The 27750-nt window shown below is 33.8% G+C and overlaps 5 protein-coding genes across 5 annotated transcripts; 2 read left to right on the forward strand and 3 right to left on the reverse strand.

Moving 5' to 3' along the window:
* Window positions 1-1639: 1639 nt before the first annotated feature.
* Window positions 1640-3353, reverse strand: LOC140866282 (protein BASIC PENTACYSTEINE2-like). The gene is made up of 2 exons (XM_073271243.1): window positions 3224-3353; window positions 1640-2836 (listed from the first exon to the last, which is right to left on the reverse strand). The coding sequence occupies exon 2, from the start codon at window positions 2834-2836 to the stop codon at window positions 1895-1897; it is 942 nt and encodes a 313-aa protein (XP_073127344.1). The 5' UTR covers window positions 3224-3353; the 3' UTR covers window positions 1640-1894.
* A 651-nt stretch (window positions 3354-4004) lies between these two features.
* On the forward strand, window positions 4005-8968 carry LOC140860145 (protein PAM71-homolog, chloroplastic-like). Its single transcript, XM_073262977.1, has 10 exons — window positions 4005-4309; window positions 4888-5047; window positions 6129-6309; window positions 6716-6763; window positions 7609-7705; window positions 7800-7942; window positions 8034-8096; window positions 8245-8295; window positions 8382-8486; window positions 8573-8968. Exons 1-10 carry the CDS (start codon window positions 4168-4170, stop codon window positions 8636-8638), a joined length of 1056 nt encoding a protein of 351 aa, XP_073119078.1. The 5' UTR covers window positions 4005-4167; the 3' UTR covers window positions 8639-8968.
* Window positions 8969-14875: 5907 nt separating this feature from the next.
* LOC140860146 (zinc-finger homeodomain protein 11-like) lies at window positions 14876-15660 on the forward strand. Its single transcript, XM_073262978.1, has one exon. The coding sequence runs from the start codon at window positions 14959-14961 to the stop codon at window positions 15487-15489; it is 531 nt and encodes a 176-aa protein (XP_073119079.1). The 5' UTR covers window positions 14876-14958; the 3' UTR covers window positions 15490-15660.
* An 813-nt stretch (window positions 15661-16473) lies between these two features.
* Window positions 16474-18479, reverse strand: LOC140860147 (calmodulin). The gene is made up of 4 exons (XM_073262979.1): window positions 18303-18479; window positions 17303-17460; window positions 16955-17035; window positions 16474-16808 (listed from the first exon to the last, which is right to left on the reverse strand). Exons 1-4 carry the CDS (start codon window positions 18376-18378, stop codon window positions 16674-16676), a joined length of 450 nt encoding a protein of 149 aa, XP_073119080.1. The 5' UTR covers window positions 18379-18479; the 3' UTR covers window positions 16474-16673.
* Window positions 18480-19966: 1487 nt separating this feature from the next.
* On the reverse strand, window positions 19967-27493 carry LOC140863236 (putative 3,4-dihydroxy-2-butanone kinase). Its single transcript, XM_073266522.1, has 20 exons — window positions 27209-27493; window positions 26579-26652; window positions 26416-26479; window positions 25933-26045; window positions 25778-25825; window positions 25465-25536; window positions 25270-25359; window positions 24730-24903; window positions 24305-24388; window positions 23857-23912; window positions 23567-23697; window positions 23403-23495; window positions 23198-23259; window positions 22364-22507; window positions 22234-22277; window positions 21213-21296; window positions 21035-21108; window positions 20838-20950; window positions 20669-20764; window positions 19967-20336 (listed from the first exon to the last, which is right to left on the reverse strand). The coding sequence occupies exons 1-20, from the start codon at window positions 27246-27248 to the stop codon at window positions 20211-20213; spliced, it is 1782 nt and encodes a 593-aa protein (XP_073122623.1). The 5' UTR covers window positions 27249-27493; the 3' UTR covers window positions 19967-20210.
* Window positions 27494-27750: the final 257 nt, after the last annotated feature.

The following is a 27750-nucleotide window of genomic DNA, read 5'->3' on the forward strand; positions in this document are numbered from 1 at the left end:
TCCTTGTTGGAAATTAATCTATACTTTGATTCACGTGGAAATTATCATGTTTTGAGGTGGAAAAACAATTACCACCATTTTTAATAAGATTGGAAATTGACAATTGGAAAAAAAAAATTTAAAAAAATCAGTTCTTTTGCTTCATTACTCGAGATTTTGCTTATGTTTATGCTTAGTTTAATCCAATCCAACGGCCGCTGATATTGATTCTTCAAAAATGATCATGACATTTAGGTGTATAAACCAAAATTTTTTTGGACACTCTTATCCTAATTTTTTTGTCTATGTAAAAATTATCATTCACATTCATTCGTAATTCACAGTACATCATCAAGCCCTACCTTTTGCCAATAAGAATATTTTTGAAATTTTTCGTTAAAAAAAAAAAACAAAAGTATTGAATCACTTGTTTACCAAACAAACACTTTACCTTAAATTTTTTTTTAGTTTTTCACTTTTATTTTCAAAACATTCATCACTTCCTATTTTTTCTCACTTCATCACAATTTATAAATTTAATCAATCGCTAAACAACATAATAGTTTAGAAACACTCCTCAAGATTTGAGGGATGAATCTCATGATCATCGGAAATATAAGTTATAATTATGTAAAACACGTGTTTTCTTTACTTGTTTTCTCTACATATATATTTTTTTTTTATCATGAAACATTTTAATTTTCTTAATAATTTATATCAGCTTTAAACTCAAAAGTAAGTTTGTTTTACTTTTGGGAATGAAAAATGAGATGAAAAGAAACTGGAGTTGCCCGTTTCATCTAGCGACCAATATGAATCTCTCTTAATTTTTAGTTTTTACCCTTCCCGGGATATGATTCAATTTCAATTTGACTGTATAAATTCATATATTTTTATGGATCCCACACGTACCGCACTCGTGCAGGTAACAACAAGGGGTGCAAAAACCATAAGAATCAACAGCAATATCGCATTAGGCACTAACTTTAGCAGCAACCGACAAATGCAACAAGAAAGTACAAGGCTTTTGCCAACTAAATCTTGAAGGGAGTTCATTGTCAAATCTCATCTAATCCCAAACACCACCTAACAAAAGACTAAATGCTGCTTGTTTTTCACTAGTTTGAAAACAACAACCAACATTCTCGGTGCGGAAGAAAAAAAGACAGATGATTAATGTGTTGCGCTAGTTCGAATATCACAAATTCCACACTCCAAAGATACATTCATCTTCCATCTCAGACCCTACCGAATTTTCGAACTTGCACGAAATTAGATTTCCTCGATCAAACATTTTGAGCATTACTTCAAACCCGACTTAATATAGACAATATTCACCAAAACATTCCCCTCATGAAGCCTAAAGGATCTCCATAACCTCTCTAATTAATTGGTTCCAGAATAGTAAACAAATATTTCCTCTACTTTAAAGCCAACGGAATTTAGAAATATTTAGATTCAATAGCCGATATAACCATAATTAGTCATGTTTTCGGTAAATTCCGAATCTAATATTGTGAATCTAGTAACTGTGTCATGGATCAATGAAAACTAATCGCTGTATTTCTATGGTAAGAAAGAAAATTAAGGATCAACCGATCATGCATAAATATTATGTTAAAATAAAGAGCAGCCAAATTGCATTAGAATAATTCTTAAATAGCCATCCTCATCCCAGTAACTAAGACAAAGTTAATGTTTCCTTAAACTACAAAATGTCAACAGTAAAGAACAATTAGTTCAAGGTGCTCCAAAAGGCAAAAACTTTTATGAAAAGAGTAACTCACTTCTGGAAATTTATCAGTTAGAAACTAGCCGAGGAGCCTCTGTTTCGGCCAGACCATCCATTATCTACAGCAGGAAAAGAAATCGTATGCATTTAGGAGCCCTCAGCGACTTCACCACTGACAAAAATTTATCTGATTGTCACGAACTTATTTGTACCATGCCTAGCCCAGTAATTCCTCAAATCAATTGGGTCTGAAAATTCATAACCTTCTGATGCAAGTTTCTCCAAAACTTTCTTAAAAGCTCCAATGCTCATCTTCCGTCCTGCTATCCTGGCACCCCGTCTCTTTGTGCTCATAGGCAGAGGATACAATGACAAGCCCATAGTACAACATGCGGATTGCCACCCACCAGAACCCCACCTGTAACACTGTTGTGGGTTCCCGGTGCATGAGCAAATGGGTATAGGGATATCTGAGATATCCATGTTGATTCCATTGATCACAACTTCAGCACGTTTCTTGGGAGCCCTCGCACGATGGGCCACAGGGGTAGACTCATTTTTTGGTGCCTTAGGAGCTCTAGTCCTTGGTTTCTTTTCCTTTGGTGGAGACTTTGGGACTTTTTCACCTCCTCTTTTCTTAACAACGTCAACACCAACACCAATACCAATACCAATACCATTATCCATTTCCTCACAAGCCTCTTCCATCTGAGGTATCAGATCTTCATTTTTTGGTATATTCATTTGCTGAGGCAGTTGAATGGAATGACTCATTGCCAATGATGACTCAGGTAAAAGCCCATAACTTGGTTGATAATAGCCATTGTGATGATTCCCAGGTAAAACATTAAGATACTTGTCCCTATTGTGATTCATCCAATAGTCCATCGGAATGTGTGTCTCGGGAACCCCACCGACTCGATGGTGATGGAATGGCCCACCATTGGTGGATGGCATGACAGAAAATTGCAAGGGATTGTAGTGATTATCTTGAACACCGCCACCGTAAATGGGCTTTTCAACCACAGAAGACATTAGCTGAAGCCCCAGATGGCTCTTCAGCGAATTAGCCTGCTGCTCGAGAAACCCCCAATTCCTCAAATTTGTCTGTCCATTTCCATCCATCTAATGCCAAGAAACAGAAAAATTCCTAATTTCAGTACAACAACCACATGTACACCACAATCAGCCATAATTTCATCACATTCCACAGCTTCCACAACTATTACATTACATCATAAAATGCTGTTCATAATTATAGCTGTACCATCCTATAAAAAAAACCCCCAACAATGAAACACGTACATAACCCACAGAAGACCACAATGCAGACAAAATGGAACCCGAAAAACCCATATAAAAACACAAACAATAAAAAAAAAAACGAAAAGGGTCTCGCGATTTGATGTCAGATCTCAGTAAATTGATGAATTAAATCATGGAAAGCGAATCATTACACAGTACATATGCAGCAAAAGACTGTAATTGAGACAGTGGATGGAGCGAACTTACTGAGAAAATGAAGGGTCGGTCGGCTTGTTAGGGTTTTTTCCAGATTGGAAGCCGTTTCCTTGGAATGGGAGGAACAAAACTGCGCACATAAATAGAACTAGATGTCATGCATGACAAGTACACATTTGCGAGAAGCCATATATTAAGGTTTGTACCTTGATGTACAAGGACTTTAACTTCTTATTTTATACAATAATATTAAACTTTTATTATATTTTCAATTTTTGACGTTCTTGATTTTTGATGCTTTGTTAGTATTTTTTTAATCAGAAGAAGGATTGCGATATGTTATTACATCATTCAGAGACCAGAGTCACGTCAATATGGTATTGGTTCTACATAAATGTTGTATTGAAAAAATAACTAGAATTATAAATAAAAAAAAGATTAAACAAAACTAAAATGTTACATCATACATAAACAAAATCGCAAAGAGCTAAAACTTATAAAACTAAGAATACAATAACATATTTTTTACGAATTCGAATCAACATAGAGTTAATCAATATTTCAAAATTAGTGAGTAAGAACTGAAATAAATTAGAGTTAATCAATATTTCAAAATCAGTGAGTAAGAACTGAAATAAATTATTTTGATGGACTTAATACAAAATAATTTTTATATTATTCGAAATTCAATTATAACAATTATCACATTGTATTTTTAATAAAAAATTGTATAGATTGCTAAACTTAACTTTAGGTTATGTTATAATTATAATTATAATATCATATCCAAACAGCATGAATGCTTATAATTCCAATATTCAAATGCTTTTGAAGGAAGGGGCCACGCAATCTCCTTTGCGCACCTCTGCCTCTCAAGTCTCACCTTTGTGCTTGCTCATCTCTGCTTTCTCACTTCCCTTCTAAAAGAACCCAAGAATCATTGACGATGGAGCTCAAGATTCTGTGACAGAAGGAGGTTTATTCGTGCTGAGAAAATGCAAGTTCTGGCTTTGATTCAGACGCCCCAAGTTTTAGTTTCTTCAAAGAAGAGTAGCAAGAAAAGGGCCCCCGTCGTTTATGATTTGATTGGTCCACTTCCCTTCTCTCCTTTGGTGCCCAGAAGGATTTTTACGCGATGTAAGTTCTTTAGTGCTTTACGATCTCGAGCGTGTTGGGAATTCAAGTTATGTTTTTTTTTGGTCAAATGGGAGTGAAATTATGATAAAGATTGAAACTTTATGGCTCCTAGTGGTTTTTGCATTCGCTTGAATTTGTTCTTGGCTTATAATTCTGCATTCTGGTGGCGACGATGTGTCTGCTTATGTACGAGTTCTGAAATGTACTTTATATTAGTTATCATAGAGTTTAATCTGCAATCTTGTGCTTTTATGTTTGTGGGTGGAGTCCTTCTTGTTATTTTATTCTTTTCACATCCGTGAGTTGCTTAAAGAATCAAAATTACAGTTCATGTTTTTGAATCATATACTGCGATGGCTGCCAAAAATGTATCATAACAAGTTAAAAATCCATCCATGAATTCCTGTTTTTTCACCGTGGTAACTGGTAACGATAGGTCCCTTAGAGATTGTGTTACTATGCTCTAAGGTTTAATGCGATCATACGAAGTATAATTTACCTGCGCTTTTATATTGTTGCTCATGCTTCTGTTGTTAACTATGTTTTGAAGCAACGGTAATGACAACTTACATGTGCAGTTCAATGTTGGGAGGTTCTCGAGTCGGTATATAAAGGCAGAGCAATCAGAACACAAGCATTAAATGTTGGAACAGGATCTGGTGGCTATGAAGAGAGACATGAGAGCGAGAAACACAATCTCCCTGTTGACAGACAACATATCGATTCTTCATCTAAATTGTATGTTATTTTCAAAAAAAACTCTTTGAAAATATTTTAAGTCTTTATTTATAGTTTGTGTACGCGTTGAAAGATCGAATTGAGTGTACTAGTATGATCTATGAAGACATGACTTGGAAGTATTTATACAGACTTGAACTTTCAACACAGCATTTCGCTCCCATGTTCTCTTTAAAGAAGTATTCCACCATTATTAAAACAACATGTTTTAATCTTTTTTCAAAACGGTGTGCATAGTTTAATTTTTGCTCTCTTGTCAACCATTTTGAGTGTGCTAGTCCATATCGTATATATCATCTCATAACATCATCTGGCTTGTTAACACTTGAGGCATATTTACAAGAAATAACTTGATTTGCTTGCTCCAATGACCAATCGCACAACAATGACGATACAAAGCATAGGGGCATTATTTTTTTGACCCTTTATCCTCAATGGAATATTATATTCTTGTTACGTTATTCAAGAATAAATGTTCAATTTCCTCATATGAAAAATACTTTTTCAAACGCATCGTTCAAAGTCATTCATGTGGCACACGCTAACCAGCAATCATCAAGTTTAAGGTACAATTATAGAGATATCCGAAAGTCCATGTTTTCATCTGTTGCTTAAAACGCTATACAAATAAAAAATGACATTTTGCAAACGGCATGATTGCAGCACTTCATTTGTTCAGTTTGATGGAGATGTGGGAGTTATTCAATAGTGTCAGACACTGTTACACAATTGTTCCTTTTCCCTCTCTATTCTTATGTTTTTTTGTGTTCATATGTGTAGAATATAATCTAGTATTGTATTTTTTTATGTTTTTCTATTATCAAATTATTGATTGTACCACCTTCCACAAGTTTGAGGTTTGGGGACAAGAGGTTTCAATATAGAGCGCATTCCTTCAGCTAGATCATAAGAGACATGGGAAATATAGAGTTGATAGTTTTGATCTACTTTTTCTGTTTTTCATACATTAGTCATTATGTTCATGTACATTTTTTACTTGTAGATGTTGTATCACTAACTGCAAATAGACCAATTAGATGTTTTGTCTGTCCTGACCAGGGCATATTTTTGTGAATGGCAGAGAGACATCTCATCATCAATTTCCTTTGCCATTGTCCATAGCTCTAGTTCTGCTTGCATGTGGTTTAGTATATTCGCTGATTGCCTTTACGGAAGGACCTTCATCACTCTTAAAGGCACTTGCAAAGTCAGGCTTCACTGCTGCATTCTCTTTGATATTTGTTTCTGAGATTGCTGACAAGGTAATATATTGCAGAAAGATGAAAAAAATAAGTATTTTTATTTCCCTGTTCATATATATACATATACATGTCTTCCAGTTTTAGATATATTCCTTTTCTGATGTGGCGCTTTGCACCGTATAGAGATGTATAGCTCTCAAAGACTTTTATGTCGTCAAACCTTTTTTATTTATGTTGTTCAGCGTAAATAGTTGTATGCCTTTCTAACTCTTTTCATGGACTATGGTGTTTTGTTTCAGAGACACATAGTTGTTTCATTTGACTTAGTTGATGTCAAAGTTCAAGCCTAAGCTTTCTGTACATAGATGTATTCCCATTATTAACTGCAAGTTTTTCTTTATTTCTTGTTCGAGATGGCAGATCTAGCAGAATTTAGATTTGGCTAAAATTTTATTTAATGTGACAGACTTTCTTCATTGCTGCTCTGTTGGCCATGCAACATGAACAAATAATGGTATGATGCTTTTTTCTCTTTCTCTCATCAAAGCACGGACATGCTACATGTGAAAATTGCTGTTCAGGCATTTAATGCTAGTGATTTCTGATTAAATGAACCAATGCATTTAAATGAAAGAAATATTAACTAAAAAATTGAGAAAATCTGTATCAAGAGACCGAAGTTTGGTCTCTAAGCCCATTTACCTTTATATGTGGTAGAGATGTTTGTCAAAATGTGTTTGCAAATCGTCTTTGGTCTGTGTTTAATAAAGCTCGGTTTCACAAAATTCGTGATGTTAAGCTATCAATGTTTTATGGATTAAGAATTCAAAAATGAATGAGTATTGTTGCATGGAGTGGAGGATACAAGCTTTTCTCAACTCGACCAAAGGTAACTTATCTTTCGTCGAGGGCAATAATTCCCCTATACTTCTATATGGTTGTGTTATGGCATAACAATGAAAATGAAGTGTTCTCCAAGTTGATTTGCTCTTTAAAAGATTTGAGGTGCACTATTAACATTAATTATAACTGTTTTAAAACCAATCTCCGTTGCAGCAGCCAATGGAGTTCAATTTAAGATGATAAATTCATTTAATTGGTTTTTCTCAAGTTGGTTGTTGGGGAATGTTTGGACCTTTATATGAGAAGGTGCAAACTTTTCAACCAATTTAAGTTGTCCATTCATTATGATGAGAGGAACCAGTTGATGATCAAGAATTGGCCACTCTTGGAGTTGGTGATTGCGTATTTATTCACAACTTAAATTTTGTCGAGAATATGTCTAAAACTAGAGCAGCAGAAAGTATACCATTGATTGAGGAAAATTTATGGTCTCACAGCGGTTTTAATGACATACAGGTTCTTTTGGGATCAATGGGCGCTCTGACAATTAAGACGATAGTGTCCATAGCGATGGGTCGAGTATTTCAGTCAGTTCCTGCTCAGTTTCGAACAAGTAGTAGCATTCATTTACTGCAGGTCTTTGTGTTTTGTGTTGAAATATGTTTTCAATCATTTCTTTCCATCTAATTTTGTTATGTAATCTACAGCATTGCCAATCGGAGAGTATGCAGCAGTAACTCTGTTGCTGTTCTTTGGTCTTCAATCAATCAGAGATGCATGGAAGCTTCCGCCAAAAGCGGCCAAGACTCATCATCCAGGCAGCCAGAAATCTAATGAACCTTCTGAAGAGGTCCTATTTTTGTTGCATTTTGTCACAGATACATATTTCTTTTCTTTTTGGAATCTTTATGGTTTCTTCAATTTTTTCATTCCTTCTGCAGATGTCGGTGAAGCTTTCTCCAATCGAAGTTTTGGGCGAGTCATTCAGCCTTGTGTTTTTCGCGGTAAGCATTTTTCTTGAGTCACCATGAAATTTTAGGCATATTTCATGCGCAATATAATGGATAATGAAAACTTTCATGAATTTGACTCTCCATTAGCCATTTAAGCACTCAATGTGCAACTCAGCGCTCGCTTATTTATTGATTTTAGGAATGGGGAGACCGCTCGATGCTGGCCACAATGGCTCTTGGTGCAGCACAAGTAATATTTTCTTGAACTTGAAACGCCAAAAGTTTTTCAAAAAATTGAGCAACTAAGATTGTTTCTTGACTGAATCCATGCTAAAGTCTCCACTGGGAGTAGCAAGTGGAGCCATTGCAGGTCACCTGCTGGCGACGTTCATCGCAGTACTAGGAGGGTCGTTTCTCTCGCACTACATATCCGAAAAACTGGTAAAACAAATCAATTCTCTCCTGTCCAAGAAGATTAACAGTTCATGTTCATATTTGTCTAATTTCTATGGATGCTTTCAAATCAGTCCGGATACATCTGCGGAGCTTTGTTTCTGGTGTTCGCTGTTGCCACATTTTTCGGAGTATTTTAATTACCTGAGTGTTAGAAGACATCAATCAGCACCAGCCAAAAGCCAAACCAGGAACTTGCCCGAGCAAAAATGGCGCAGAGTACTTCCAAGTTAAGACTCTGTCACAGTCAAATTCTTCATTAGTCCATCAGGTTTGGAGCTGTTTTTTTTTCGTCTTTGTACTGTGTATCCATCTTGATCACATCTAGGGGTTCGGATGTCGAAAGTTGTAGCGTGAGCCAGGATTCAGGAACATCTTCTGTTAATATGTCTTATTTATGGAAATGTAAATACTATTTCATGTTCATGAAACTCATCTAATTGGTGACATGCATGTTTTTTAATACTCATGAAAGATCCGGGAAGCGGGAAGCTTTTCGTGCATGAAATCTTCAAAATTCTTGCGCTTGATTCAGTTTGTCTTATCACTAGAACATATATTTTTTCTGGATTAAGAACCTTTCATGGTACATAGCCAAGAATAAGTATCAAAGTTTTCAAACAGTTTTTCATGTTTTGTGGCTATTACGGTTGATGAGATCCTAGCATATGAGTAATACCCAAATCATGTATCAAATGGTTCTTATTTTTACACGTAGGCGTAATTAATGTTATATTATTGACGTGGCAAATCATAGGACGTTAGATCTATCATTGAGCTAATACTCATACGCTAGGTTGAATTCTACCGACTGTTACATCAATAATTGGTACCAAAACAAACGGTTGGATTTCAATTGCGGCTGAGGCTATCTTGTCAAGTGGGCTCTAACTTTGTAAATCATGATGGTATATTGGTATTTACGAAACTGCAACTCAAATGAAAATGTCATACTTTCAATCTTTCTTCGGCAGGAATAAATCATTGCTAAAAAAAATACCGAAAATTAGTCGTATGAGTCGATCTGTTACGGGGCCTCTTTATTGTCTTATTAATGAAATTGTAACTCAAATAATTTTAAACCATATAACAGTTAAAACGTCATATTTCAATTATTTTTTAGCATAGATTAATCATTGCTAAAGAAAAATGCCGAGAATTAGTATCATGTGCCGATCCGCTCGGGACCTCTTTGCATCACCCTAATTGATCTAATTTTACAAAATTTGCAAGTTGCAACTTTGGGGAAGACCCTACACTCTAGATCCTACAAAACAAAGCCTTTCAATTGCATGTGGTTGCTGAATTATAATGGCTACACAATAGGAGACAATGGAATACTTCTCAAAGCCCTTAACAATATAGAGACATATCATGGTGTGACCTTTACTTTTTCCCTTTATTTCCCCCCCTATCTTCTTATCTTATCTTTATTATATTTACGTTTTTATTTATCAGTAGGTTTTGGTGAGAACGCCTCACGGAATTATATTTGTGAAAACGAACGATCCAGTTCATATTTAAAGTTAAAAATGATATTTTTAATATAAAAAATGTTAATATAAAAAGTAACATTTTTTATGAGTTTGGTCGAATAAGATATTCGTCCCACAAATTTGATTTGTGCGGCTATCTCATATGAGTTTTTGTGTTTATTTATTTATATATTATTTTAGTAATTCATTAAGAAATTGGCATACTAAAATATTTTATATATGCACCAAACGTGCATCAATATTGAATTCAAATTCCATACTTGTATGATTCGATGAGTTTTAAAAAAATGTTTGTAATGATATTCCATACCGACACCACGAGGCGAACAAGTAAATACTTCGCCAAATTTATTTAATTTATACATTTTTTAATTATATAATTTTTATAATTAAGTTTTAAAATATATTAATTCGTTTTTTTCAATTAAAATTGATATAAATTATATTTGATTAAAATATGTGTTAACTATGTGGTTTACAATTAACATATATTGTGTTCATGAACTGGGACAAGCTGACTCTCTCCAATCTATCTGTTCTTAGTCTTTTAATAGTAATAAGTAATGTAAATTACCATAGATGCATTGGTTTTGCACATATATATTCTCATTCATTTAAAATCAATTTAATTTCATGTGCCATGTTGTTTAGCCTTTATGATAATAATTGTACTATTTTATAATTTTCAAAATATATATATATATATATATATATATATATTTATAGCTTATTTGACATTAAAATCTTACGATTGGGACGATATTTTTGTCGAGATTATATATATACACATGTGTGTGTTAATTTATTTAAAGAAATGGTTTCAAAAATAGTCTTTTATCTCTACTTTTGGTCTCATAAGTTTTATATATTTATTTATTTATTAATTATGTGAAGCTCAAATATGGTGGACCAAAGTCCGACTGACCAAAATTTGATATAAAAAATGGTTATAATTTTTAAAATTGAATTCCCACTTTTCTAAAAAAAAAAAAACTATATTAGATTTATTTATTTACGTTTCCTCCGACCAGTTAAACCCGATCAAATAGTAGTATATCCCACAGTTCCACCTTTTTGGATTGTGTCTAATAAATAATAATGACATTAAGGACAAGTACGTATAGATCCATAAAAGGAAATGTTAATATTAATTTATTAGTAGTTAATAACCATGTAAGAGTGAGTTTTTCCTTGTATCACATATTGAAATTTATAATTGTTAGTAACAATGTAATTTAAATATTTTAAATCGTACATATTTGTTTAACTCTCAAGTTTTAATTGTTATACTCAATAAAAATAGATATTACAACAAATTATTTTTAACATGTATATATATGAACATGATTCATCATAATTAGTAACATATATATCATCAATTGAGAAAAATATCTTAAACTATTTATCATCATAAATATAGAACTCAAAAGCATCTTATATTTGACACACTCAAGTATATGGTTCTACATTTTGATTTATAAATAGTAAATACGCAACTCTAAATAATTTTTTTTAAGATCAATTGTTGTGTTTATGTAATTTACTTCATATATATGTTATCAATGCTTTGTCCGATCCATAGAAAAATCATATTATAAACATCGTTTGACTCGTAAGATAAAAACGATAAAGTATATATATGATAAATCAATATATATAACACAAGTTCTTTGAAGAAGTTGAGCTAAAACACATACAATGTTAATTATACCCCCATATGAATTCACCAAGTAAAAACATATTTAGCTTATTATATATATTGATTTTACTTTCTTAGATAAATAAATAAATTAATCATTTAAAAGAATATATAGAGATTTGAATCAAAATTTTTAAGGAACCTTATCATAATCATAACAAAAAATAAAAGAGTTCTATTTTTTTTTAAATGTAGTGGCTACAATAAAGCCACATAGACTATATACTAATAAATATGACATAAATAAAAAAATAAACTTATACCGACGGCTGCAACAAGTTACACAACACAATGGGATATTGATTCTGAAAAGTCATGTTTTCTATAATTAGAAAATTACAAAATCTTGCTGTCCATTGTCGATTTGTCGTAGCATACTACAATAAATGCATTTTTAGTGAAGATATATAAAAATAATAATAAATCCCACTCCTATTATATAATAATTTATTAATTATTAACCCCCGAAAAAATCTTAACTCCGACATAACAGCACAGGAAGAACTGAGTTGGAAACTTTAAGCAACAGATCGAAACATTTGTATTTTTGGAATTATAATATAAAAATTAGATGCGACCCCTCTCTCATTTCTGTTTTGATATATATAGTTTTTTAATCATATAATAATGAAGAACAAAGTAAATTCATTTGAAAATGTTCGAAGGAGTAAACAACTAAAGTTTAATTACTTAGAAAAATGATTAGCCTTATCCATTGATTTTTGTTGAAGCATTTACAAAACTAACCTTGAAAATCATATTAAAGGATAATTTTTTTTTTCTACGCACAATTTTAAAAGGTAATGCTACATGTACACAGAGTCTTACACGTTGGGTTACATATGACATTTAAAATTACATGATTATCCCTCCACTTGATTTGGAATTTTTTTAAAAAAATGGGTAATGCTACATGTACATGGAGTTTTCCACGTTGGGTTACACATGACAATTAAAACTACATGATTATCCTACATACATTTTTGAAAGATTTTTTCCAAATCAAGTGGAGGGATAATCATGTAATTTTAAATGTCGCGTGAAACCTAACGTGTAAGACTCTGTGTACATGTAGCATTACCCATTTTTAAATATCATATAATAGGTATCTTGTGAGACGGTATCACGGAAGGGTTGTTCACAGGGACGGAGCTAGGATTTTTATATGAGGAGGGCGAACCTAGTATATGTAATTATTGATTATTAAAAAATTTAATATATATATATACACAATAAAATAAAAAAATAATTATTGATTCATATCATTGAGAAAAGTTTACTAAAATTTGAAAAAAAAAACTGAATTTCTTATAATGAAATTTAAAATAAAAATTAAACAAGTGTTTCATATTAAATTATGTAAAAGTTAAAAAAATTATTCAAAGTTTTTCAATATTTAAATGCTAAAATTAAAACTTTAATCACTGCAAAGAAAATATTTAACATGCAGACTAAAAATTAAAATAATATGTAATATTTTTATTTACATGTATATTATATTTAGATAAACTACAATACTCGATTTTTTAATACAATTTCAAATTAAGTAGTGATTAAATTTATTATGCAATTTTGAACAAAATATGCATAAGTGTAATATCAACGAATAAATGTTAAAACATTAATCTTTCATATTTAATTACAAATTTAACACCTAAAACTCCATGCTCTATGAAATTAAAATTGAAATATTTAAATTAATCTAATTAATATATCTATGACATACTAACATATATATTATTTTTCAGTTTTTAGAATAGTGATTATAATTTTAGTAGTTTGATACATTCAAAAATTGATGGTTGTACAAGAAACCAAATTAAAAAATATAAAACTTATCTAAAGGTAATTGTTTTTTATTTGTTAAATCGTCGAATACATTTGTTTCAAAAATTTTGCAATTAAATATGATTCATATTATGTGAATTTTTGTATCAGAGTTTGTTCTTGCGGGATTAATAAAAAATATACATTAATCTCACAAATATAAAAAAGCTCATTTTAATTGTTTTTTATTTAATTAATTATATAATGATATATATATATATATATATATATATATATATATATATAATCTCTGGTTGCTCATATTTATAATAAAAATAATATTTTTTTTATATAAAAAGTAATATTTTTTATGGATGACCCAAATTGAAGATCTATCTCACAAAATAATAAAATTAACTCTTGAGACCGTTTCACAAGAATTTTTATAAATATCATTTAACCACTCAACTTCATATTTTCACATTCCTCTTTCCACCTCTAGTAGGTGTAATAATTGTCTTACTAAGTATAATAATCGAAAAGTGGTGTTTTAGTTCCTATACGATATGAAATATTTAAGTTACATTGTGACCATCAACAATATTTTGAGTAAAGAGGTAAAAACTCGGTCTTTCAATTTCTTATCTATTTCTATTCTACGGACACACGATGCATCACATGTACTAATTAATTCAAAGCTAATGGCCAAGTTTTTTTTATTTTTTTTTATATAATTCCAAAAATATTATTTAACCTACATTCCTCTTTCCATCTCTTTGGGTAGAGTATTCAAAACGTAGCACTTGAGTTGCTAAACATTTTAAAAGATTTAAGTTACATTATTATTTCGAGTATAACTTTGATAAATCGACAAACATTTAATCCTACAACTCTTTTTCAATTTTTTTTTTCTGTAGACATGTGATGCATCGCATGTGCTACATCGATCCGTTAAATATCACGCGTGCTACAACCCTTTAAATATCATTCTGCATCGCGTGTGCTATGTCGACCCGTCAAGTATCACGCATGCTACAACCCTTTAAGTATGATTCTGCATCGCGTGTGCTACGTCGACCTGTTATGTATCACTCGTGCTACAACCAGTTAAATATCATTCCATATCACGTTTGTTACGTCGATCCGCTAAATATCACGTGTGTCAAGATCCGTTAAACAACTTTCCCCACGAGTAACATGGTTTCATGGTATCTAGTTTCCACAATAGAGATGTGAATAAAGGTAAAAAAAAAAAATGTAGAATAGTTGGGTCAACAGGAACAGTAGAATTCATTGCAACCACGTTTATCCTCTCATAAAATCATTATATACCAACACCACCATCTCCACTGTCACACCACACAAAGAAATTATACACTGTTTCTCTCTCTATCTCTGTGTGTGTGAGAAATACATTATACATACACATTACACACACATATATACATATATATATATATTTAAAGAGCTAGAGCTAGAGCTAGAGCTAGAGAAAGAGATGGATGGAGGAGATAACAGTAGCAATGAAGTATACAGAGAATGCCAAAGAAACCATGCAGCCAGCCTGGGGAGCTACGCCACCGACGGCTGCGGGGAGTTCACGCCGGACTACGCCACCCCGGGAGGCCTGCTAAGCTGCGCTGCATGCGGCTGCCACCGCAACTTCCACCGGAAGGTGACCTACAGCTCCACCCACCGCAGCCAGGTGGCGGAGATCATAGAGTACGGAGGAGGAGGGGACAGGCAAATAATGGCGACCGCCGCCATGCCGTGCTCGCCGGAGTCTGCGAACAACAAGAAGAGGTTCCGGACCAAGTTCACGGAGGAGCAGAAGGAGAAAATGCTGGGGTTCGCGGCGAATCTTGGGTGGAAGTTGCAGAGGAAAGATCAAGAAGAAGATGAGATCGAGAGGTTCTGCAGAGGGATTGGGATCAGCCGGAAAGTGTTCAAAGTTTGGATGCACAATCACAAGAACTCTTCCTCCTCTCATTCTGCTGGGAATGCGTCTTCTCTTACAGATGAACAGTAGATTTTCATTTTCATTTTTTGTTTTTAGAAATTGTTGGGGATATTATATTTATTTTCAAACTTTTTTTCTTTCTTGCCGATGTTTTGTAGATTAATTTTATGTTATGATTCCTGACAATGTTATTTAGTGATTAATATCGGGTTTTAATTTGGGAGTTATTGTGTTCGTTTATTGAACGGAATTCAACTTGGGACTTGGAGAATTGTTTCGTTGGCTATTTATATTTTATTATATCACTTACCCAGACATCAGAATGAGTAGATATCATTTTGGTGCATAGCGGGTAAAACATCGGATTTAATGCAGTAGTCGATAAACTATGTCGATCGAATAAACTATATTAGATAAGTTGTGTGCGACAAGTTCAACAGAAAATTAAATATGAAATTAATGTGTAATTCTCTACCGAGTATATAAAGTTTAGGATTAAAATTCACATAAATAATAACGAAGAACCACATAATTCGGGGATAAAGGGACATTTTTCTCATATTTCTTTACTACACTTTAAAAAAAATACATGGGGTTGAATAAGTATTAAAAACAAGGAAGAACCACATAATTCGGGGATTAAAATTTAAAAGGACATTGTTCTCATTTTTTATTAACTACACTTAAAAAAAAACAGAAGGGGTTGAATAAGTATTAAAAACAATTGCAAGAAAAAATATTTGTGTTCAGACAAGTATAGCTACGTGACCATGCTGGTAGTTGTTGAAGCTCGACGTGACTAAAAAAGATATTTTACAACAATAAAAAAAAACAACACGTGTATACAAGTGGGTATGTTAAATTGATAAATTGGTCGTATTGAATTACTTATTTTTGCATAAAGGAGGTAGCATTGAATTATCCGATAAAGGGTAAGAACTCGTTTTTATTTATTCTTATTGATTGATTGATTGATTGATTGATTTATTTTTCATTTTTTTTTCAATATGAACTAGATTCAAATGAAATGAGCCCACTTCAAAAATGGAAAAATTAATACCAAACGATATTCATACTTAAAAGTTAACAGAACAATGTTTTTCGAAGGAACAGATATTGAGGTTGGATATGTCCTTAACAATCTAGACTAGAATCACTGCTCAAGTTCAGAATAGCACAAACGATATGCCGTCTAAAATAGTTTGTAGGTAGATAGATGGATTTAACTCCAGATTCAACATAATCTCGAAAAATCACTTGGCAAGCATCATTCTAACAAACTCCTCGTAGTTCACTTGGCCATCACCATCCACATCAGCTTCTCGTATCATCTCATCGACTTCCTCGTCTGTCAACTTCTCCCCAAGGTTTGTCATAACATGACGAAGCTGCAAGATTGGTAAGATACAGTAGGTGCATGTTCAGAGATAATGATAAAAGAATCAAGGGACAGAAGCTTCGTTTGATGGGTAAAGTTGGACACAGATGGAATGAAACTGTGGGGTTGGATCAAAGGGTAGAAATAGTGAAATACCTCAGCTGCAGAAATGAAGCCGTTTTGATCTTTATCAAATACCTTGAAAGCTTCTTTAAGCTCCTCCTCTGAGTCGGTATCCTTCACAAACAAAGAAGGATGTTTAGTTTTGAGTTGGAAAGAGCTATAACAATCATAACAGGCAGTAAAGACCAGTAACAACCTACTTATAAAACTAAAAAAGAACTGAAAATGCAACAGCTATCCAAAGTGATAATCCGTGATAGATAATCATATACATAAACATTATCCACCTCATTTTGAATCAGCTTGGAGCATATTAATACACACAACAAAAACAACCTCTACAAAAAGTTGAGCAAATTAAAAAACAAAAAACAAATTTACCTTCATCTTTCGAGCCATCAAATTCAAGAATTCGGGGAAGTCAATGGTACCATTTTGATCAGCATCAACTTCATTGATCATATCTTGAAGTTCAGCCTCGGTGGGATTCTGTCCAAGTGACCTCATCACTGTTCCCAACTCCTTGGTTGTTATACAACCTTCAAAAAGATTTAAGTTTATATGAAACATGAAAACACTACACGATTTCAATAATCATAGAGTTAAAAGGCAATTAAGTTCCATAACATACCATTTGACAGCTGAAAATGCAATACTAGAGATAGGTATGAATACGAAGATCTCTCATAATTAGAACTAGAAAAATTACGAACCAAGAACATTATTGGGCCACTTACGTTAAGAACACGTGTATATAGTAAACATCATACTATTGAAACTATCAATTCTTATGAGTTTTGAATGAATAGAATTGTATAGTCGCTCATATATCCAATTCCACCCAGACCAAACTATGCGAATTCCAACAACAGTAAACACACATAAATCCAAAATCCTGAGCACTTCATACATCATAAACCTGTCAACGGGCTAAGAAACCAGACTAAAAACCGGACTAATAAAACTAATAACAGAATGTGCATTAGAAGACCTCGATACATCTACCAATTAACCCATTCGATGAACATAGTCAACACAAATCATTTGCCACAACTACTTAAACCGAGAAGTCATTCTATTCTAGGGATTTATTTCCATCACCAAAAACATATGAACCAAAAGAAGCTTAACCTACAGCTACATCCGTATTTCATTGCCGAAACAATAAACTCACATCTCTCATACAAACATCATTCACTTCACCCATGAAACATACAGAAACGAAGTCGTAGAAGCATTCAACTCATGAATTCACACACACCGAGCAGAAACAGAGATCTAAAAACATAAGAACCAATCTAGAGCAAAAAATTCGCGAACAGAACCACAAAAAATAGATCGATCAGGAAGCAAAAAAAAAAACAAAAAAAAAAAAGTATACCATCGCCATCCTTATCGAAAAGGCTGAATGCCTCCTTGAACTCGGCGATCTGCTCCTCCGTCAACTGTTCCGCCATTCACTTCCTTGCAAATTTCTCCTCCCGAAAACACAATTGCGGAGAAATTTAGAGATTACAGTGCAAAAGGTTTTCTGGAACTTAGCTTGTGCAAAGGGTCTTTATGTAGAGCAGAGTACAATTTCTTTATAGCGACTTTTCTAAGTGGGATTGGCATAAAATGCGATTTTAGTTAGATTATCTTCCTTTCAAATGGAAATGGAGGAATGCGACTTTAGAGGAAATGAAAAAAAAAAAAATAAAAATTGAAAGGGGAAATGAAAATTTTATAAACCATATTATTCGGATGTGGAATTTAAAATAGGTGTAGTAATTTAATTTAGATGGAAAGATTTAATTAATTTGTGATAAATGGATGTGAAATTTAAAAGAGGTGTAGTAATTTAATTTGGAGGGAAAGATTTAATTAATTTGTGATAAATTTTTCCTCAATGGAAAAATATGCGAGAGATATTAATAGGATTTTAAAAAAAGTTTACCTTTACTTTAAAAATAAAAATAAAAATTTCACCTTTATATTCTACGGGTTTGACTTTAATTAATAATATGAATATATATAATGCTCATCACTTTATTTTTCTTTTCCAGAGTCTCGTTGGGAAAGAATCAAGAAATACCATTTTTGTTCAAAATTTAGAGGTACAAATTTATGAGATGAAAAGGTAGCTTAAAATTGGATTATATTTATATTTACATGTAAGAAAAATAAGGATGTGTAATTTGAGTATAAAAAAATTAAATCTAAAATAATGATTGTGTAGTATTTTGGTGTAGAAATACGAAGATGTAAGATAATAATATTTGACCTTCTCAAAAAGATTTTTTTAAAACCAAACATAAAAAATTCAGCACTTCGTTCGACTTTATAGACCAGAGGTTAAAAAATATTCAAACATCATAGGTTATAATGTTTGAATAAATTTTTATACGTGTCAAAACAGATTAACGGATAAGTATGCCTACCTAGGTCTAAGAGGTTAAGAAATTGTCAACCAAATCTACCGATTTATATAGCTAAACCGGGCAGCCCGACAGTTTAGGACATTTTTAAAATTTCGTGAATAGAAACTTTGTTTAAATAAGTACTTATAGAACAATTTTATAAATATGTTTTTTACAAAAAGTTTATAAAATATTTTAAGAAATTGTCAACCAAATCTACCGATTTATATAGCTAAACCGGGCAGCCCCAACAGTTTAGGACATTTTTAAAATTTCGTGAATAGAACAAGATAAACTTTGTTTAAATAAGTACTTATAAAACAATTTTATGAAAATGTTTTGTACAAAAAAAATTATAAAATATTTTAAGAATTGTTTTAAAAATAATCATGTTAACAACTATTTTATAAAAATATTTTAACATTTCAAAAATAATTTGTTTTGATTTTCAAAATTATCTTCCATTCTACAGACATGTAAGAACATGTCTCAATTGTTTTTTTTTAAACTATACTTGAAAAACATTTTTTAAAAATATTATTGAAAAACATTTCACAAAAATCTTGTCCAAACCCGTGCTTAAAATTTTTTGATGTTAACATAAAAATTTTAACATCACAAACTAGAACAACTCAAGTAACGGAGACAAAATAGTTGGTTATATGAAAATTTTTTAAGTCAAAGAGTACACAGTTAGTCTATTACATATCTTTGTACGACAATGAAAGGTACTGCTCTCACGGCTTTATGCAGTAACTGCATAAGCGGAAAGCTTCATAGGTTAGAACAGGACACAGTTTCACGAACAAATGTATGCTCATCACAATTTCCTCCTCGAGAACAAAAACGAGACCGAAGGACATAACGCTGGAGACCGAAAAGAATGGCACTCACGACGCATGGTACTTATCCTTGACAGCTAAGGCTGCTGCTTGATACCAAGAAGCTGCAGCCATCGCCCCTGGATCGGGAACTGATGCAAGAATGTCTGCCGAGACATATGATGAACGACCCGCCTGAAAACAAATCACAAGTTGTCAAGTTGATTACTACAATTTAATTTTCACTGGTAAAAGTGCTGATCAATCCATTTGTGTAATTAGAACTGCTTATTCTGATCCACCAATTTCATTCCGGTGTTTTTTTCAAGATGAAAGATAGCTGAGGACTGCCAGTCTTTTCCTAAATTTTGCAGCCAAGCTTTTGCATCTAGTAAATGTTTTTTTCTTGCATATAGTAAATGTTATGTTAATCATCAAATATATTTGTCTAAAATAGTTTCTCCTTGAAACGTCTTTATGGCATCCAATGATAAAAAAAGGCACATGCGGAGAATCAAGAACGTCACCTGTGCTTGCATGCCTTTGGTTGACGCAGCACCTGCAACTGCTGCTTCAGCTGAGACGACAAACGCACCGAGAGGATCTTCTCCAGCAGTCAATTTCTGTCCGTGAAGCTTACAGTGTTAATTAAATATTAGTTTTAAAAAGGGCACGCCTAAAATTGTCGGCTCAAACCTCCTTAAGTACAGATGATGCCGGAATAAGAGCATCCAATAGCGTTCGGTAGCCAGCACTGGCACCTCCATATTTACTGACAGCAGCTATAGCAGCTTCAAGAGCATTTGCCCCTAAATCACCAGTTATGGTTAATGATAGAGCCAGATACACCAAAGTCACAAGTAAAAGCCCAACTAAATTCCAGATTATCTTACAATGTAGGGGTGTAATGGTTGAATTACAATCCGCTTTCAACTGAGCATACGCCGCCTTAAAGAATATGTCATATCTGTTTTTGAGACAGAAGAATTGCTTTAACTAGAAGTCTTCGGCAGAAATAAAAAATAAGTTGCACAAATAGCTTAGATGAGAGAATGAGGGTGGGTGTCATACAGGATGCCACTAGTTCCTCCCATGACTTTTCTAACAGAAGAACCAATTTCTTTGATTGTCTCTGCAGGATCGTTCAGAGGATAACTGGAACAGTAAAATTACAAAAGAAAGGTAAGAACATGGTCGGATTAAGGGCGGCAAAATCATATTTAAGAAAACATCCTTCGACCAAATTTAGAATTGTTCACTCTTTGTCCATATGCTAGTATATTAATAACTGAGTGAAGGAAAAACATTATGCTTCAAATTACAGACCACATGCACAACCACCAATGGTAATACAAGAAATAAAGATTGCCGGTCATAAATATAACAAAAACACAATCAGTGAATTGCATAATTCAGCGTCAATCACATTTCAACATCTGTTACCAGAGGACCATTTGAAATAAAAAGAATAACGTGCAACAAAAACTAGAACAAAATTTCAGAGGCAAAAACCACATATCAAATATGTCACTGCAGCACCGTTCAAATGAAAGCCAGAAACAAAATAAAAGTAGAAAACATTCAGGCGCATCACAAGTTCAAGAGGGTTTGGATACTTTCAGTTCTGGAATACAACTTCAAAGAACATTTTCGTAGACCAAAAACAAAGAAAGGTCATATTCTACAGTACCAAAATGTTTTTGCAGTTGCCACCTATTATACTTTCCTTTATCCTTTTTTTTACATGAAACAAATTTCCCCTTACATGTGATCCAATATTTCCCATCACATGTTATACCAGAATTACCAACTCTTTGATGTATAAGCATGAGTTCCCGACAGGCCCATACCTTAATCTATTTTATTTTTCCATAGCTGCATATGATATGGGGTTTGAACCTTGATCATGTCATGAAAAACCATCAAAATAAAACAGCATATTCATAAGCATGAAATCTTAAAAAGCAGAATCAATTATGAGAAAAAATCCAATCGCCTAAAATACAACAGCAACAAAATGTAATGTTTACAGTCGCAGTCACTGCACTTATAAGCAAGAAAGGTAAAAATGACTAGGGGCGTGGAAACTCACTATGTTTTCATGTCTTCAAGAATGGCTGATGCACCTCTTAAAATCTAGTACATGACAAGAAATCAGACTAACATACAAACTAAAACCACCTTCTGAAAAAACAACAGGGAAAAAATCTTCCTGCACTTACAGTTGATCCACAATCACCATCACCAACTTTGCTGTCCCATTCATTTAAGCTATCTTTGAGATTGATAACAGCAGTAGCTGCTGCTTCGATGGCAATTTCAAGAATACAACCCTGAGGACTTAACTGTTGGGGACGAATCAATGACTGAGAAAAAAGTGAAAGCAATGAGAATCAATGAAGATAGTTCCAAAGACCAAGTTTTGCAAGACTGGACAGCATAGAATAAGACAACTATGAAAACCACAGTTCACTCAAGAACAGGTTATACACAAAGGAATCAGTGCTTTGAATTTAATTCTAGAACAAAATTCATCATTTCATAAACCTAAAATTAAAGAATAAGAACTCATCAATTTAGAACAAAAGAAAAATATTAATGTCCCATCTCTCATATCATAAAATTTTTTGATAACAAATAGAAATTCTGCATGTAGATCAATATATAAATATATATATATAATATAGAGTTTTGTTATGCTGCCCACCTCCATGCCCACCTATAGGTGACACTCATCCATTGGATGAACCATTTGTATATGATTCATCTCATCCATTGGATGATTGACACCTCATAGGTGGCCATGGAGGTGGGCAGCATAGCAAAACTCTCTATATATATATATATATTGGTTATCGTTTGCTGGTTTTATAAGCTCCAAATGATGCCCAATGAATACGGACACAGAGGCACAAAATGCAAGAATGAGGGGGAAAGATTTACTTCAGATATGGACATTAAATCCAGGAAGGGCTACCCTATTAGGTGCAGGCAATATCTTAAGAACAGTTCAATCATTCTGGCATTGTATTTATCAATAGATACGCATTACAGACCTCATCATTTTTTTTTGAACGAGATTGAGGAACAGGAACAGGAATTTTAGCTGGTGGGCGGCCTACAGGAGAAATCGAACTTCATAAGAAATATAATAACTTTTCCAAAGAAGGGAAATGCAGAAATATTGACAATCGACAATATTGTCCAGCAGCAGTGAAAATCTAGAATGGCAAATCCACAATACAATGACATGATACTAACCATCAGCGCCAACAGGCCAATTTGGGGCCTTCGTTGGTGCATCCAATCGATTCAAAATCTTAGTGTCAGCCTTCATCACTGTGATTGAAAATCCTGCCAAAGAACAAAATAAGACGTGGCCTTTTTCATAACAGTGAACTCTGGCGAGCTGAGCATGTACATACCTGCCATATCCAAAGAGGTCATAAACGACCCAGTATAGACCCTAGCGACAGCCAATCCATGTTCCAATTGCAAGACAGGAACAGCCTTTCCAGCTGCGATCATAAGTTCCATCAGAGGAGTGGCTCCTAATCTGCCATCCAAAGAAATGGAAAAAGAAAAATCAGAAACATAAAAAAATGAAAGAAAACAGGTATTAATTTGAACCGGAAAACATGAAAAGATAAGCAGAGTCAACAAGATGCTCGTAAATCACATAGAGAAATAAGTCACATAGAAAGTATAGACTTACCCATTAACCATGAGAACAATTCTACTGCCCCGTGTAATAGGAACATAGTTTGTTTCCTGTCAACATATAAAAACTAATCACAACCAAAGCAATAAAAAGTAAAACAAAGTTATTCATGAATTCAAAGTCAGTTAAATTGCATAATAAACACACACACACATATAACAATCTCAACCTTAATACCCACTTGATAAGAGGAAAATGAGGTCACCCAACTGGAATACATACATTTCATCTTACGTGATTTTCCAAAAACTGTGGCAGAAAGTTACGGTAACGTGGCATGTGCCTGTGATAGATGATAATTATAAAAAATGTTTTCCCTATTTACTCTATGTGAGAACCCTCTCGTATTGTCTAGCAATGAGTGCTCAATGCGGAAGCTGGATACTTGTTGATTTGACAAATGACTTGATTTCAATGTTTTATGCATAACATAGCAACATACAGTCGACAAAATCTGCTTCAGGACATGAGAGACCACAATGTCTACAGGTTGGAAGTCAGCCACAGCAGCACCTGGTTCCCCATGCTGAAAGAAATGTACAGAATAAGTAACATCAGTTTCCAGCGACATGCAGTAACGGATATTTGAAAGGAATTTCTTTCAAGTGAAAATGTTTAATAGGTATTCAATTTGACAAATAAAATAAGCATATGTGGAGTCATACTAAGAGTTACATGTCATACGACGCCTCATCTTTTAAATTAGCACATCGGTGATGAAATAATTGCATAATAACTTTTAATAATTCAACACACACCTTGACATCATTGCATTACTGAATTATACAATGATAAGTTAAAAATAATAAAAAGGCTTTCCATCTCAAGTAACACACATTATTACGTATAATCAAAGTAATCCCTTACAATTCCAAGACCAAGCTCCATTTTTCCAGGGCCTAAACGATCTGACGTGACTTGACCTGGCAGTGTGCAAACTGACAATGCAACACCCATTGTGCCAACCATTTCTGATGCCCGTATAGCTTCAGCAGCAACTTCAGCTAAAGAGAGACCAGCTGCTGCCGCCGCCCCAGCAACCTGTAGTTTGGCATAAGATTTAGTTTGCGGGAAAGAAAGGTCATTTTGCTCCATTAATGCCTAAACTTATCTATGAAACTTGAAGAGGGCGTGGTTCAAACACACTTAAAGAGGAAAAAGAAGAAGAAATCTGCAACAACTTAATAGGCATGGCTAAAATACATGTGCTTGATGTGACTGGTGAGAACGATAGAGGATGGAAAAATGCAAACAAAAAACGAATGAAGTGTTATACAGACAACATAACTGAACTTCACCCACATAAACAAACAGTGGCATACTAGACAAGAAATGTGTAGGTAAGCAAATGCTACTACAGTATAGGAAAATAGCACAGGCAGGATTAAGGGAGGGGAGTGGATCAACCTTATGAACAAAAATAGTTCCGGCTAACCCTCTTCGCCCAGCAATGCCTCTTGGAGGTGGTAGAGCGCAGTCATCACCAACAATAACCATCTGCAAAAACAAATTTGAGTTTGTTTCTTAATCAGATATAATCAAATCGTAAATCCAATGTTTAGATTGAATGGTCATAAGTAGTGAGTTCACATAAACACATACCTCCACTGCATAACCTTCAGATTTTGCTTCCTCAGCGGCCAAACCAAAATTTAAACGGTCGCCTGTGTAATTCTGTAACGGACAGAAAGTTATATGCACGCCCAGTTAGTCAAAAATGTCAAACTATGTACCAGATTATTTGTATATTTTGAGAAATTAAGCATAGAAAAATTTTGGAGTATTTTTCAGGTAAAATGGATTTATAATATCATGATGAACAAAGCTCAATTGTGATAAAAGAAAAAAAACATAAAAAACAGTTTGAGTAGAAAAAAGATGCAGCAAAGTATCAAAAAGTTAACAAGTGAGATACCTTGACGATCAAAAGGCATCCCATAGAACCAGTCACAGCTCGAATTCCCTGGCGCGAACAAATGTAGTGTGTTAGTCTAAAAACTATCACAGAAAGAAACCACCTGAGTAATAAAGCTTCTTTTCAGTTTATGAATCATTAGAACTCTGTCATACTGCAAGAATGGAGTCAACAGGAGGAGACGCGAAAACATCCCCACAGATTGCTGCTGTCAGCATCCCTTCTCCAACAAATCCTGCGTGAGCAGGCTCATGACCACTTCCACCTCCTGTGCCAAGAATTTAGCAATTTTCATCTGGTTTATACATTTGACTAGAAAGACGAGAATCCAAACCCACGTGTTAAGATGTTGATCAACATGACAACAATTGAAAAACAACCCAAAGTTCCAGCGAAGCTGTCAAAATTTTCCAACAGATAAAAAACTTACTGGAAAATTTCCCTTCATAAAAGCATTATTTTATTATTTGGCCGCCTGACAAGGCACAAAATCACGTGTTCCACCCATGCTATCATTTTCAACACTAACACAATCCAGGCATGACAAGTGTTTAGAATGGAAAATCGGTCGTTTTCCTGATATCATAACGGTGCCAGAACATCAACTATAATAAACAAAATAATTAGCTAGATCTAACCTGATATAACGGCGACTTTGTCGTATGTAGCAGCAGAAACATCCGCACGTAGAACAACTTTTACCTACATTTGCCACACGCACAAGTCGTTAGATTAGTTAAAGCTGAAAGCATGTAATACAACAATTCAAGCTCGCTATTGCCAAAATAGAACAGAAATTACTTTGGGAAAACCATCCAAATACTGCAACCCTGGATAAGTTTCCGCCAAACCTTCAATGAACTCTGTCACCACATCTGCAAATCAAGAAACATGAATCACATTTCCAAATCCTACACTCTCATAAACACATTTCTAATGTCTAGCAGGCATGCATTATTTTTTGGATGAACACGGACATGCATTTGATTATTCCATCATCATACTAAAAAAAAGGTGGGGATCAAAAGAGTACCACAAACTAAACACACAAAAACATGATTATTCAACACCGCCGCAGTCATCTCATGCAAAAGCCTCTCAAAACAGATGCACCAACACATCAATGTCGTACCACAAGTATCAGAAGTAGTACATAAACCCAGCAGAACAAAATAACAACGAATCAAACGAAAGGCCACAGAGAACAAAAACAAAAAACGAGAGATCAAACAAAACACATCCCACAAATTCACTTTCGCCGCATAAACAGAAGTCAAAAGTCGATAATCCTTCTTCCGAACGCACGCCGACAACCCAAATCCGTCCACAGAAGCAAATTCATCGAAGAAACGACGAACAGAAATCGAAGGACGAATCAACAAAAAACGCAAATGCAGGGAAAAACACAAAACGCATGTAATTTTCCGTTACCGTTGGGGTTGTTGATGAGTTTTTTGCTCCGGAAATCCATTGCAGAAGGCGAAAGAGAATCGAGAGGATCAGAATCTGTCAATGATGCATCAGAAAATCAAACCCACCCCTCGGAGGAGAGAATTTTGAGGGCTTGGGATTTGGAGTGGGCTCTAAGGGGAAAATGAAGTCACATGGATGTTGAATAGTGGTTGATTTTAATGGGTTTGCTTGTCCGAAACAACCAACTCATTAGTTGAGTTTCGATTTCACAGTCTCGTGTTTCTCGCGCTTGTCTCTTCACAAACTCGCATTTTTTTAAGGAAAAATCGCGTGTTTTTTACCTCGAACAATCTCGTGTGATCGTTTCGCTTATCGATTTATCGAAATAGATTTACGATACGATTCGAGCCATAAAAATATTGTTGATTTAACGTTAATGAGATAGATCTGTTGTCCGACCTGAACCATTTTAAATTCGTGAGATCGACTCGTAAAAAATCCGCTCTTAAAAGTTAAAAGGCTTTCACACGCCTCAATTTCGTCTCGCTTGCCGATTTATC

Source organism: Henckelia pumila, chromosome 4 (genome assembly GCF_033568475.1).
Source record: "Henckelia pumila isolate YLH828 chromosome 4, ASM3356847v2, whole genome shotgun sequence".
NCBI classification, from domain to species: domain Eukaryota; kingdom Viridiplantae; phylum Streptophyta; class Magnoliopsida; order Lamiales; family Gesneriaceae; genus Henckelia; species Henckelia pumila.

What these genes read in the sequence shown, in the direction of transcription:
- LOC140866282 (XM_073271243.1), bottom strand. Translation starts at nt 2,836, where the DNA reads ATGGATGGAAATGGACAGACAAATTTGAGGAATTGGGGGTTTCTCGAG.
- LOC140860145 (XM_073262977.1), top strand. Translation starts at nt 4,168, where the DNA reads ATGCAAGTTCTGGCTTTGATTCAGACGCCCCAAGTTTTAGTTTCTTCA. An exon ending in TCAGCCTTGTGTTTTTCGCG is followed by an intron (nt 8,097 to 8,244) that starts GTAAGCATTTTT and finishes TATTGATTTTAG; the next exon opens with GAATGGGGAGACCGCTCGAT. An exon ending in ACTACATATCCGAAAAACTG is followed by an intron (nt 8,487 to 8,572) that starts GTAAAACAAATC and finishes CTTTCAAATCAG; the next exon opens with TCCGGATACATCTGCGGAGC.
- LOC140860146 (XM_073262978.1), top strand. Translation starts at nt 14,959, where the DNA reads ATGGATGGAGGAGATAACAGTAGCAATGAAGTATACAGAGAATGCCAA.
- LOC140860147 (XM_073262979.1), bottom strand. Translation starts at nt 18,378, where the DNA reads ATGGCGGAACAGTTGACGGAGGAGCAGATCGCCGAGTTCAAGGAGGCA. An exon ending in TTTCGATAAGGATGGCGATG is followed by an intron (nt 17,461 to 18,302) that starts GTATACTTTTTT and finishes ATCTTTTTGAAG; the next exon opens with GTTGTATAACAACCAAGGAG. An exon ending in GCTTCATTTCTGCAGCTGAG is followed by an intron (nt 16,809 to 16,954) that starts GTATTTCACTAT and finishes CCAATCTTGCAG; the next exon opens with CTTCGTCATGTTATGACAAA.
- LOC140863236 (XM_073266522.1), bottom strand. Translation starts at nt 27,248, where the DNA reads ATGGATTTCCGGAGCAAAAAACTCATCAACAACCCCAACG. An exon ending in GACCTCTTTGGATATGGCAG is followed by an intron (nt 23,496 to 23,566) that starts GTATGTACATGC and finishes GTTCTTTGGCAG; the next exon opens with GATTTTCAATCACAGTGATG. An exon ending in GTTCAAAAAAAAATGATGAG is followed by an intron (nt 22,508 to 23,197) that starts GTCTGTAATGCG and finishes CTTTTTTCTCAG; the next exon opens with TCATTGATTCGTCCCCAACA.